At 34.5% G+C, this 13,778-nt stretch overlaps 1 protein-coding gene across 2 annotated transcripts; it reads left to right on the top strand.

Moving 5' to 3' along the window:
- The first annotated feature begins 3,714 nt into the window (after window positions 1–3,714).
- Window positions 3,715–13,541, top strand: LOC114306944 (uncharacterized). Of its 2 annotated transcripts, none has more exons than XM_028252276.2 (23): window positions 3,715–3,948; window positions 4,073–4,964; window positions 5,419–5,484; window positions 5,613–5,817; window positions 5,957–6,065; window positions 7,257–7,355; window positions 7,497–7,589; window positions 7,710–7,802; window positions 7,922–8,014; window positions 8,100–8,192; window positions 8,303–8,384; window positions 8,461–8,520; window positions 8,596–8,648; window positions 8,735–8,901; window positions 9,405–9,618; window positions 9,807–9,864; window positions 10,525–10,581; window positions 10,707–10,952; window positions 12,083–12,147; window positions 12,318–12,374; window positions 12,532–12,625; window positions 12,937–13,077; window positions 13,171–13,541. In XM_028252276.2, exons 2-23 carry the CDS (start codon window positions 4,125–4,127, stop codon window positions 13,297–13,299), a joined length of 3,114 nt encoding a protein of 1,037 aa, XP_028108077.2. In that variant the 5' UTR covers window positions 3,715–3,948; window positions 4,073–4,124; the 3' UTR covers window positions 13,300–13,541. The 2 variants fall into 2 exon arrangements, with proteins under 2 accessions (XP_028108077.2, XP_028108076.2); XM_028252275.2 differs by having other exon boundaries at window positions 3,718–3,948; window positions 5,419–5,567; window positions 5,660–5,817.
- The last annotated feature ends 237 nt before the right edge of the window (window positions 13,542–13,778 follow it).

Genomic DNA, 13,778 nt, shown 5'->3' with positions numbered 1-13,778 from the left:
CGGTGAGCTACCTGGCGGTGCATTGCCGAAAAATCCCTCCGACGGTCAAGTTAGCACACACTTCAAAGAGAGTGGGAGAGAGAGGAGTAGAGTGTAAGGGTTTCTCTCACCAAATGATGTTCCATCCCCAGCATGGGAGGCGTAGTCATGCTTATATATTTTCTGCACTCAGCTCTGCGCCCATTAGTCTGTCGACACGTGGAGCTGCTCTCCTATCTGTCAGCACGAATCTAGCTAACACCACCTAATCAAACCGCCAGACAACATTAGCGAGAACATGGCAGTCCGGCGACATCACCTCGACCTCCTCCGACCGTGTTACATAACGAGTCTGAGGGCGCTGCTCGTCGAGCTCCATCACACCAGAGCTCGATAGCATTCCGGTAAGACCGAGTTCCAGACCGGTTAAGCCGGTCTTCAGAAGACCTTCTCGCCGAGCTAAATGTGCGAACCACGATACCTGGGGTTAGCAGACGATCATCTCGACCAAATTAGCTCGGCCGAAACACAGGGCTTGGGCCTCGACTGAGCAGGACCAACTCTTAGAGAAGCCCAAGTTAGCTCGGCCTAAGCATGTGACCTGGGCCTCGACCGAGCAAAACCGACTCTGGATAGGCCTAAGTTAGCTCAGCCCTCTTTTTGTCCGGCATCTACCACGGCCCAAAAGCCAGATTATAAATCTCCCTCTCAATATAATATCTATAATTGAGGGAGAAAAAAACTTGCATCCAACCACCACCATGTTGCCATATGAGTAATTGTTTCTATCAACATTTATTTAATTTATCAAATCCAATTAAAGCAAGAAAATTTGACGACACAATGATATTGCTCATGGTAATTCCACTCCAACTACTAATTTTAATGTGGCAGCCTCAATGGTAATAAAAGATAAGTTATGAAGTTTTACTTGAATTGCTAATTTTAATACGACAACCTCAATGGTATTGGAAAGCTTCGCTTGAACTGCTAATTTCATCATGGTAGCCTTTTGACAGTAACAAATGACAAGTCTAACGTAATAAATGGTAAGTTAGAAAGTTCCACTTGAATTACTAATTTCAATGTGGCAGCTTCAATGGTAATAAATGGTAAGTTGGAAAGTTTCACTCGAAGCTTTACATATGATGAGGCAATTAGCATACGACAGATGTAAGTTGAGACAATTAGCACATGACTTTATATATGAAGGCTATAAAATTTTCAATAAAAAATTTAATTGAACATTAGGGTATTATTTCAAAGAATTATTATTGCAGTGTTTGTTGTCAAGCAAATAAAGTTGCTCATTTGTTGGCCCATCGAGTTAGTCGAGAGGTGTTCATGTTTGGATGGAAGATGTAAGTTAAGACATATTTTTTAGTAGTCACTTCAAATACTTATACTTTTGTGATTTCCTGATATAATATCTACAATTAAATGGAAAAAAAAACTTGTATCCACCCACCAGAGTGTTGCCATATGAGTAATTTTTTCTACCAACATTTATTTAATGTATCAAATCCAATAAAAGCATCAAACTTGGCAACACAATGATATTACTTCCACTCCAACTACTAATTTCAATGTGGGAACCTCAATGGTAATAAAAGGCAAGTTAGAAAGTTCTACTTGAACTGCTAATTTTAACATGACAATTCAATTGTAACAAATGATAAGTAGGAAAGCTCCGCTTGAATTGCTAATTTCAATATTACAGTCTCTCAACTGTAAAAAATTACAAGTTTAACTGTAATAAATATCAAGTTAGAAAGCTCTACTCGAATTGCTAATTTCAACATAGTAGCTTCAACGGTAACAAATAGCAATTTAGAAAGCTCCACTCGAAACTTTATATGTGATGTGGTAATTGGCATGTGGCAACCTCAACAGTAACAAATGGCAAGTTTGAAAGCTTCACTCGAAGCTTTATATATAATGTGGCAATTAGCACACAACAACCTCAACGATGACAAATGACAAGTTAGAAAGCTCCACTCAAAGCTTTATATATATGATGTAGCAATTTGGTTAACACGTGGTACAATTTTTTTTAATCATTTTATTATCAAATTAGTTGTTTGAGTTTACAAGAGTAACAAATTTAGTACACAAAATTTATTTTTTTTAATAATTTTTTCTTCATTTTATTATCTATAAATTTGGAATTGGATAGTATAGAAAACCATGTTAAAGTAGAAATTAATAAAAACTTGGAATTTTGTTTAACAAGTTAATTGAATAGCATATTTTGTAAGAAATAAGATACGATTCAAATGGACCAAACTTCTCTTAAAAAGAAATTTATTTAAAAATGAAGAAAATATACTTATACTTTTGTAATTTCTAGGTATAATGTCTAGAATAAAAAGTTGTATCGAACCACCACAATATTTTGGTATGAGTAATTGTTTCTATCAATATTTATTCAATGCATCAAATACAATTGAAGCAACAAAATTTGGCAACATATAACATAACTCATAATAGCTTCATTTGAACTATCAATTTCAATGTGACAATCTCAACGATAACAAGTGGCCTCGTTTGGAAACTCTCATTTTTAGTCGAAAAGTCAAAAAATTATTAAATTAGTCAAAAAATCAACAATCTATACCAAAAAGTCAAAGATTCTCTTTTCTCTCTACTTCTTGCATATCTTTTTGTAAAAAGTCAAAAAGTCATCCTAAACATACTAATTTTTTTTAGCTCATATTTTAGCCAAATAATTAAAAAGTTACTAAATTAACCTATTCCTAAACGAAACCTTAATATATGATGTGGCAGTAAACATACTGTTTCATACTGATGAAAGATTGGCATGACTTACACGTGGTGCCATTTTTTTTTTATTATTTTATTATCAAATTAGTTGTTTGAGTTTACAAGAGTAACAAAATCAGTGCACAAAATTGATTTTTTATTTTTATTTATTTTTACTATTACTTATTTTTTTCCCAACAATTTTGCCTTCTTCATTTTATTATCTATAAATCTGGAGCTGAATAGTGTAAAAAACCATGTTTAAGAAATAATTAATAAAAACTAGGAATTTTGTTTAAGAAATTGATTGACTAGCATTTGTTTTATAAAAAAATATTATTTAAATGGGCACAAATCTCTTTTAAAACGAATTTTTTTTAATTAATCAAATAAAATAGTTTAAGAAATATTAAAATAAAAAATTTGACAAAACGACAGTGTGCTATTTTTAAATATGTTAAATTTAAAAATACTAATTTGCCCCTCAAAAAAGTTTTTATATACAAAAGTTTGAAAATTTGAATGAAGATTCTCTCAATTTAAAATAAATAAATTTTATTTTATACTTAGGTCTCGTTTGGGAACAAGTTAATTTAGTAACTTTTTAACTATTTGATTAAAATATGAGCAAAAAAAATTAATGTGTTTGAAATGACTTTTTGACTTTTTATGAAAATATGTGTAAAAAGTAGAGAGAAAAGAAAATTTTTGACTTTTTTGTATGAGTTGTTGACTTTTTGATTTTTTTAATGACTTTTTGATTAAAAAAGTCACTTACCCCTTAATCAATAAAAGAAAAATAAATTATTTGTTGAGTAGAAGATGATTTAAAAGTTGAAAGGGTTGTCTTAAAATAAGGAAATAATAGTATATGAGAGACCAATAGCATATGTTTTATTTGCACCCAATTAATTTATAATAAAAATAAAATTATTATTTATTTATAAAATATTATATATATATATATTATTTACAAAATCCCTTCGCCATACAGCTATTCCCTCCTCTCTTCACAGCTGCCAGTCGAGTTGGCCTTCGTCTTCTCTTTCCTTTTTCCGTTTCAATTCTCTCCCAAAACCCTAATCTCTCTCTCTCTCTCTCTCTCTCTCGATCGAATCGTTCACAGACATGCTTCAACCTTTCCACACCAATTCAAACTCATCGAATCCTCTTTCGAACGATCCATTTCTCAACATCTAACCACAGGTCTCTCTCTCTCTCTCTCTATATATATATATATATGTATGTATGTATAAAGACGTGAAATTTAGGGATTTAATAATAATCTAGTACAGTTCTTGAATCGATAGAGTTTTCTTTGTTGTTACAGGTATATAGCTCGATTTGTGTATGTCTTGTGGTTTGGATTCTGCATATAGAACATGAAGCGCGAGTTAGCTTTCGTATTACAGACACAGTGTGAGCTCGCTGGTTCGCTGGGTCGAACCCGAGCGTCGAAGGTTCACACTTGGAGTGTGGATTTGAATGGAGTGAGTGAGGATAGAAGCAGCAAAAGATTTAAGGGTTCTGTAGTAAAAGATTCGGATTCGAGTGGTGAGATTGATGGATCTCAATCTCGAGATCAGATTCAAGAGACGGTAAGGGTATATAGGAGAACCAGAAGGTTTAAGAATGCTGATTCAGGGGTTGAACAGAAGGTGAGTCTGGTTGAAAGACTCGAAACTGTAATTGAGGACAAAACTAAGTGCAATTTGGTAATGTGTGAAGACGAGAACAAGGGTGAGTTCGCTGAGGCTTTAAGTAAGGAAGAGTTAAGGGTTGGTAGTGAAAATCCTACTGTCAATGAAGGAGGCTCTGAGGCTGTTCCCATGGCGGTTCATGAGAATGTTGAGGCAAGGAATGATGAGAACAATGGGTCAAGTAATGATGCAACTAATGAAGTGAGGAATGACTTGAATAATGAGGTAATATGTGATGTGTTGGTTGAAGGATTTACAGAGACAGCATTGAACTCAAAATCAGAGGTGGAGGTGGTGAAGTGTTCGGGATTGGTGGCTGCTGATGGTGGTGAGAACGAAACAGTTACGAATGTTGGGGTGAATGAAAGTGGCAGTGTTAATGCTTTGGGGACTCCAACAAAGAAGTTGGAACTGAAAATGTCGAAGAAGATTGCATTGGGGAGGACGCCTAAAACGGTGAAGGAGCTTTTTGCTACTGGTTTGCTTGAGGGGTATTCTGTTTTTTACAATGGTGGTGACAAGGTAGACTTGCTAATTTATTTCTTTACTTTTCAGGGCATTTCTGGGCATCCCAGCAGAGTTGATTGTTATATTTGAATTGCATATAGAATCATATATATGTACATGTCTGTATATGTGTGTAATCATGTGTGCATTTTGTTTGGTACACCCATTTTCATCAGTGATAGTGGATGAATAGAACCAGGACATTCACTGGAACTTAAATTTACACTTCATGCTTGATTTTGTACTTCTTAAGGGGGAAAGGAGGTCTTTCTTGAAATGTAGAACTCACAATCAGTTATTATGATTCTTCCGATTTTGTTTGGAGTTTCACCTCACTTCCAAATTCTATACAAATTATGATCGGCCCATTCAGTTTCAATTTCATTCACAAACATACCCTTCTTGTTATTATTAGCAGTCAAAATTTCCAATTCCAACTTCAGACAAAAAAATTGTATTTTAATCGCAGGGATTTCGAGGAATGATTAAGGATGTTGGGATCTTGTGCTTTTGTCGTTTGTGCAATGGATCCAGAGTGAGTATTGTTATTTTGATTATTTCGATGCCACTTTACCAGTTTGCCAACTTTTGCAGTTTGCTAACCAGTTTCTCTCACGAGTATGTATTAAAAATTTTGAATCTTTATTGCTTTCCTACATGTAGGTTGTTAATCCCTGTCAATTTGAGATACATGCTTGTAAATCATACAGACGTGCGGCACAGTATATATGCCTTGAGAATGGGAAAAGCCTCCTCCAGGTATTGAAGGCTTGCAGGAACTCTCCTGTGGATACATTGGAGGAAACGATTCAGAGTTTCATTGGTCCATTGGCTGTAAAGGAATCTATCATTTGTCAAAATTGCAATGGTGAGTTTTGCTCTTTTTAACTCTTATCTCTTAACATGTTTGGAAGCAAGTGCTAATTTTTATTTTTATTTTTAAATATATATATATATATCTTTGGCTGTAAGTGAGTTTATTAGATGCCTTTCTTTGTTGATTTAAGGGTCCTTTCTTGCAACAATTGCTGAGAAGGTGGAGCAACTTTGCCAGTCATGTGTGGGTTTGAAGAGCTTGGAAGCCACCCCAAGTCATGCAACTGATACCAATGATAGGTATGCTTTGCTTAGCAGTTATTTCTCATGTTTCTATTACTTATGTCTCGATCTTGACTTCATTGTTTTCAATCACAGTACTTTGTACGTCTCCTTTGCTTTTTGCTAATTTAGATATTAAACAATTGATGGTTATTTGTTTCAATTTAAGATTTATATGATGGAGTATGTTAGTGAACTCTTTGAGGAATTGAAAAATACTTGATATGGTTTGAAAGCTTGTGATGCTACAAGGCATCAAATTTTGCTGTCAAAAGAAAGCATCTTCATAAATGAGATATCCATGCATATGTAGGGTGTCACAAACAAGTTTGAAAGCATTGAGAAAAATTTGAAGCATCTATTCCATTCTCTATTTGTCTTTAATTTTATTGGTAATTTGTACATGCTTGTGAATTTATAGCTTATGGGAGTTGGGCTTTTGAGGGCAGTGTGTGAAGTTTAGAGTATTTTTCAAATGAGACCTTCCAAAACCCTAAGCCTAATCCTTTTTACTCTTTTAGTCTAAATTTAAACCCTAATCCTAATTAATCCACTATTGTGGCCCTCAGAACTTTGATCTCCCCTTTGTGTCAAGCTGCTGCTTTCAGTTTCATGCTGTAAGTGCCTTAAACTGCCTTAAATCTGAAGCTATACAAGCCTAAGTCCTTCCTTAGATCAACAATTACGCTTTAATACCTACTGTCGCAGCTTTAGTAACCTTTATTTCGTATTTTGAACACAAAATTTCAGAATGTTGCTTCATTCAATTTCATACCCAAATCACCTTAAATCTCAAAAAATGCAAGCCCAAAACCTTCCTTGTATTCTATTTTTACCTTCTTGGGCATAAATCCTAAAGTTTAAAGTGCTGGCCTCCTGATTCAATGTTGGCATCGGTATTGTAGTATACCTAAAAACCAGTTAATCAACTCATCTGCTTCTAGGATGGATTTGGGAGATCATATTTGGGGAATTGTCGGATTAGGAAGGATGAAGCATACCTGACTCAAGTTTGGGTGGGTTTGGTATTATGAATCTCACCCTGCCATATTTTGCCCCAGTTATACTTTTAATATACTTAACCTTACTATCTTACGGATTGCTGAAGTTGCCCTTGATATATAAAGAGGTTAGGGTTGCAGTAATATTTTGTTTTCCCATAGTATGTGGTAAGAATTAAAGTGTATGCTTTCATTTGGGTTTTTTCAGATCTTTCAAATTAGCCTTGGCTTTAAGAAAGTCCACTAGAAGTGCTAAAGCAGGCATTTCATCACAAGATAGAAGTGAAGGGAGGGTAACAAAAAAGAGGTACCTCTTTTTGTTAATTTCATTTCTTTAAGCGAGATTCCCTTCACTGTGTGTGTGCAAGCTTAAATACTTGGAATTTATGACTGGATATTCTCTTTCCCTCTTTTCTCTCTTTTGATGCTTCCAGCTGGGTTATTTCAGGTCGTTAAAACCGGCTTTGGCTCCAAAGTCCTCTGGAAGTGCTTCTGTGCATATTTTTTCTGGAAAAAGGAGTCAAGGGAGGATAGCTCAAAAGTTGGTCTCTTTCCTAGTTCATTTTTCATGGACTAGGATTTTTTTATACTATAATATAGAATTATAGCGAGATATTATTATTTATATATTGATATGCTGCTTTTGTCTGGGTTATTTCAGTTCTTCAAGATCACCTTTGGTTTCAAAGTCCACTGCAAGTGCTTCTTTGCTTATTTCATCAAAAAGTAACAGTCAGAGGAAGAAAACAATAAAGTTGGTGTCTTTTGTGGTTTATTTTCTTTTCCTTTAAGTGAGATTCCCTTATATAATGGAATCTATTTATTGAAATTCAATAAATTTTTTCAAAGAGGCTTTTATGCGTGTCATTTCAGGTCTTCAAAACCAGTATCAGCTCGAAAGTCAAATGGAAGTGCTTCAGTGCGCATTTCATCACAAAATAAGAGTCTACCAAATAATACAAAAAAGTGGGTATTTGTTTTTATTTAATTTCATGTCCAGTGACTATGTACTCTCTCTCTGTCTTTAAATGATTTCATCTGGATGTACCAGGTCATCAAAAGCTGTTTTGATTGCAAGGCCCTCTAAAAGTGCTTCTCCTAGTATATCTTCACAAAAGAAGAGCAAATGGAAGATAACAAAAAAGTTCGTATATAATTATGTATGGTTGGGGTAGCATTCTTCTAGCTTAGCTTGTTCTTCAACGTATGATTCGAGAAATAATTTCTGTTGGTCTTGTGATGTCTTTTATCTAGAGATCTGCGGTTGCATAAGTTGGTTTTTGAGGATAATGGATTACCAGATGGAACTGAAGTAGCGTACTATTCTCAAGGGCAGGTTGTTGATGTAAAGTTTAGATGTTTTATCTGTTTAATAATTTTGATCATATGAAGTAATCACTTCTTATTAACAGAAATTGCTTGAGGGTTTTAAAAGGGGCCTGGGAATATTATGTCGTTGCTGCAACTCGGAGGTATTTTTCTTCCTACACTCAGACCTTCTAAAAATTCTATTAAGAGTTTTCATATTCATTACAATGAATGAGCAGGTCAGCCCCTCACAGTTTGAAGTTCATGCTGGTTGGGCCTCACGTAAAAAGCCGTGAGTCATTTCTTCCCTGTTGTAAAATCATAGTGGTTTGTCTATTTTTAAAAATTATTTTTAAATGCTGTCTATGTTACCCACAGCTATCAATACATTTACACTTCAAATGGGGTGTCTCTGCATGAATTTGCAATATCTCTATTGAAAGGTCGTAAACATTCTGCCAAGGACAACGATGACCTATGCACCATCTGTGCTGATGGTGGGAATCTATTGCTTTGTGATGTATGCCCAAGGGCGTTCCATATAGGTGAAATTCAAATTCCTACAAAGAATGATACTTGTTACTAGCTTTTTCATCAGCTTTGTTGCTCTTATTGTGTATCTTACATGAATATCATTTTGAATTTCTATATTGGTGTGTAAGCTAAAAGCAAGACACTGAAGTACATAACTAGCGGAGCAAACTGAGCCTTTTTTTAAAACATTAAATTTAAATTTCGTTCATTAATTGATATCTGTGAACCCTCTAGTTAGAATTAAGAGGAGCAAATAAACTAACTTCTGAAATCACAAATCAGAGTAGTGGGATTCATGTAAACGGTAACACTCTAAAGGTACTATGTAGAAAATGCCAGACTTCTGACATCTTGTGCCTGAATTTAAGAATTGTGCAATAAAATGCCATTCCTGTTTGCTTCTTTTGCTTGATTTTTAGACTGCTTTCCTGTACTGTACTAGTTGCCTTTCTGAATTGGTTCGGTGGTGGTCAACGTGAGTGATTTTGATGTACATTCTCACTGACCTATGCAGAATGTGCATCACTGTCGAGCATTCCTCGTGGTAAATGGTATTGTAAATATTGCCAGAACATGTTCCAAAGGGAGAAGTTTGTGGAGCATAATGCTAATGCTGTAGCAGCCGGAAGAGTTTCAGGAGTTGATCTTATTGAACAGATAACCAAGCGCTGCATTCGAATTGTCAAAAATCCAGAAGATGCTGAGGTCATTGCATGTGTTTTGTGCAGGTACTGGTTACGCTATGCAAAATTAATTATCAATCCTTAGATTTTCTTCATGATTTTTATTGCTGTTCATTCTGAGTCTGACATTGTGCTTATATTAAACTTTACCTTTAGTTAATATCATCCTTTTTTTTTGTCCTTCATTTGTTCGTTTATCTAGAGGTTGATGTTTTTCAATCTGCTTTATGCAGAGGTTATCAGTTTAGAAAATCTGGATTTGGTCCACACACAGTAATAGTTTGTGATCAGGTACTCTCTGTTCTTTATGTTGGTTCCTTATTTTTTATTTTTTATTTTTTTTAAACTCATCCGAGTTACAAAGTGATTTGAATCATAGTTGTCAAATTGTGAATTGAAATTTCCTTTTTGTTGAATTGTGAATCAATTTGGGTTGCAAACCGTAAAGATTCTGTTTTAATTTTTGATACACAAAAATATATCTAAACAAATAGATATTAAAGATATACTATAAATACGATATAAATAAACAAATTGCTTCTTTTAAATGATGCACGTGGGTGTAATAGGGAAGATGCTTGTGTCTATGGCAAGATATGTGTGTACAATCCCTGATATGATCTATGATCCAATATTACATTATTAATTATGCCACAGTTTTTAATAATCTAAGAAGCACAAACACTTCAATGGAGGAGGCGTGTCATGTTGGACATAACACTCTGTGAACAGTCCTAAAAGCGTGTCCGACATTCTGATGCAATTCCTGCATTCATCGATTCACTCCTTAGATATGCTTCAATTGCTTGGTGTATCAAACTGAATCGTGCAATATGTATTGTGAATCGTACAATTCTGATAATAGAGATTTGAACGTAGAATGCCTTTCTATGAATCTTCTTGTGCTTATACTGACTAACTAGTACATGCTATTATTCATTTGCTTCCCAGTGTGAGAAGGAATATCATGTTGGCTGCTTGAAGAAACATAAAATGGATGATCTAAAGGTGTGCACATACGTTGTTTTTCATTGTTTGCACCTACTTTACTTTGTATGAGAAATTCCATTTGTTTGCACAGAACACCTGCTACTTCATTTCTAGATCAAAATTTGAAGCCACTTATGCAACAGGAATTGCCAGAAGGGAAGTGGTTCTGCTGCATGGTTTGTAGGAGGATCTATTCTGCTTTGCAGAATTTGCTCGTTCGTGGAGAAGAGAAGATCCCGGATTCTCTTTTGGATGTCATAAAGAAGAAGCATGAGGAAAAAGTTTCTGATACTGTCACTGATTTTGATGTGAGATGGAGGATTCTCAGTGGTACAATTGCTTCTCCTGAAACTAGATTGTTGCTCTCGAAAGCTGTTGCCATCTTCCATGTAAGTACTGTTCGTGCTGTACTTTGATACCGAATTTGTCCAGTGATTTAGTGCTTGCTTGCAATTGGTGTGAACATAATTTGGTAGTATTTTGGTTGTGATTGAAAAACTATATCTTATAATTCTGTCTCTTTTAATTAATTTTAATAGACATGGATGCATGTTTTTATGGATTGACATGTCTCTGTGATTATGTGAGACCATTTCAATTTTAAAATGTTTTTTTTTATATTATTATTTCTATAGTTTGTCACAGAATGTAAATTTTTTATTTTTTTTGGGTGTAGCTTTTGTGCTTCATATAAAATTGGAACTTACGAAGGTTTGATTTGTTGTATAGGGATATGGTTTTGGTTTCAGTTTTTGTGTAAATGGTGGTGTTCCCTCAGCACCATTTTACCCCTTTTTTATTTTTTTTTTAACCTGTCAAAGAATTAAAGATGCATAGTCATTGTCTGTCATTCAAGGAATATTACAGATAGAAACATAAGTTACTGTGACTTAATAATGCCTCCTAAAAGTTGTATTGCGAACATCTAGTTGTTTGCCCTCTGTGTGGTGCTCATGCTTTCTTAATTGATAGGCAGGCTAATTTGATTGACATAGAGCTTATTCATTTTGATGCCCTGAGTCTACTCTAAGCATATTTCTAGAAGTTCAGCCCTGAGTCTACTCTAAGCATATTCATTTTGATGCACTGGCTCCAACTTGACTGATTTGTACAAAGAAATCCCTGGTCTATTCTCTTTGCATTCATAGGGATTATAACAATGAGTTAATGAAGTATTGTTTGGAACAACGACTTCACGTGTCTTGTAAGAAACATTTAATTCATATAAAGATATGTATAATTAAGTTGTGTAAAAAAAAAAAGGATTAATTATTGAAAAATGGAAAATATAGAAAGTGGTTTTCAGTTTGCTTAGAAAAATAAAAAATAAAAAGGCTTCAGCAAATCTTTACTTAATTTTTACGAGTTCAAGTGACGTGCTTGCTATGTGCATTTGGTAATCTGTTAGTGTGGTTGTTGACTAGAGTTTAAGCTGAAAAACAATATAATGGTTGCTATACTGCTTTAAGGTATCTAATGTTGAAACAATTGTTAATACTTGCCCATGCTTATTTTTCAGGATTGCTTTGACCCTATAGTTGACTCAGCAACTGGCCGTGATTTTATCCCATCTATGGTTTATGGGTAACCATCGTATCTTTGGGCCTGTCATACCTTTTTACTTTTCTCCATTTTTTTCTTATTTTTTTTTGTCCTTTTTTTTTTCTTCCCTTTCTTGCTGATGTATTTCCATTCTTGTCTTCTCTCTGTCTCTCCTCTCTGTTTTTGTGTTTGTATGTATCTGTCTCTTGTAGAAGGAACATAAGGGGCCAAGATTTTGCAGGAATGTATTGTGCAGTATTAACCATAAAGTAAGAATTTTTCCAACAAAAATGTGCTTTTTTTTGGTGATTCCATTCCAGGTTACCTCACCTAAGAAAGGAATTAAAAGAAGTATTTTTATTTTGATGAATCCATGCATTTTTGCTCCGAGGTTGTCAGTAACAGGATTCTTTCCTTATCATGCAGTTCATCAGTTGTGTCAGCTGGAATCTTCAGAGTTTTTGGACAGGAAATTGCAGAGCTCCCTTTAGTTGCAACAAGTAATGGTAACCAAGGCAAGGTGAGGTTAATATGTGCTTTCTCTTGCATGCATGTGTATGCCATTTTCTTAACTCCTGCCACTGAACTCTGTTAATGCCAAAATTCAGCAGGGCAAAAGGGATTGATTTGAGGGGATATCAGTGTTTTTTCTACTTAATTCAAATATAAACCACCACGCATATATTGTGAATCAGCAGAAACCTAATGAATCATTTGGGTTAAAGATTTTCAGGGAAAAAAAAAAAACTCAAACATTCATCTTTCACCATAGTTTGTATTTCTTCTTTATTGGATTCCAATATATTTTCTGAAAATCCGATATTTGAACAGGGCTACTTCCAGATATTGTTTTCGTGCATTGAGAAACTCCTTGCGTTCTTGAACGTGAAGAGCTTGGTGCTCCCTGCTGCTGAAGAAGCAGAATCTATATGGACACAGAAATTCAGTTTTGAAAAAATGTCCCCAGAACAAGTATGAATGTGTTATAATCTGCTTGTTTTTACTACCACAAATTTGAACCTTTCTTGACATTAATATTCTCGAATGTCCCTTGTTGATCTGCAGCTTAGTGACCACAGAAAAACCTGTTGGCAAATGTTGACCTTCCAAGGAACGGCTATGCTACAAAAAAGGGTTCCCCAGTGTCGAATTATTCAGCAAGATGGTGTTGATGTACCTATGGAGTCCAGTTGAGTGCTGCGAAGCAGTTTTGTTGTTGGCTTTGTCTTCTTTTTGTACATTGGATGTGTATTTTGGTGGAATATTAGTTATTTTCAGTATTAGTTGTTTCCTTTATAAACAAAACATTGGAATTAAGATGTCAATAGTAGATGAAATAGAGTTACAATAGAGTTTACTAAAGATACAACAAAACCATAGAGGGCTTGTGATTTTGTAAAGATAGTGATATTAAATGCATTTTATTTGTTTTTTAATTTTTACGGAGAACAAGCAAATCTCAGTTCAGTAGTATGGATTGGTTTTGAATGATGTCTTGTTTGCCAAATTCCTTTTATCATGCAATATAATTTCTTTTCAAAACCCTTTAAAATGAGCCAATTTTTCTATTTTCCGTTTTGGGGACGTTGTTTTGCATAATAGTCCTTTTAATTTATTTTTGAGAAATTCCACTATACAACTTTTGAAAGGGGTATAATGCATGCACTCCTAAT

The sequence above is a fragment of the Camellia sinensis genome, chromosome 3 (genome assembly GCF_055761805.1).
Source record: "Camellia sinensis isolate YWXY chromosome 3, ASM5576180v1, whole genome shotgun sequence".
NCBI classification, from domain to species: Eukaryota; Viridiplantae; Streptophyta; class Magnoliopsida; order Ericales; family Theaceae; genus Camellia; species Camellia sinensis.
The sequence above is the reverse complement of the archived record's forward strand: the minus strand, read 5'-3'. Positions and strand labels throughout refer to the sequence as shown.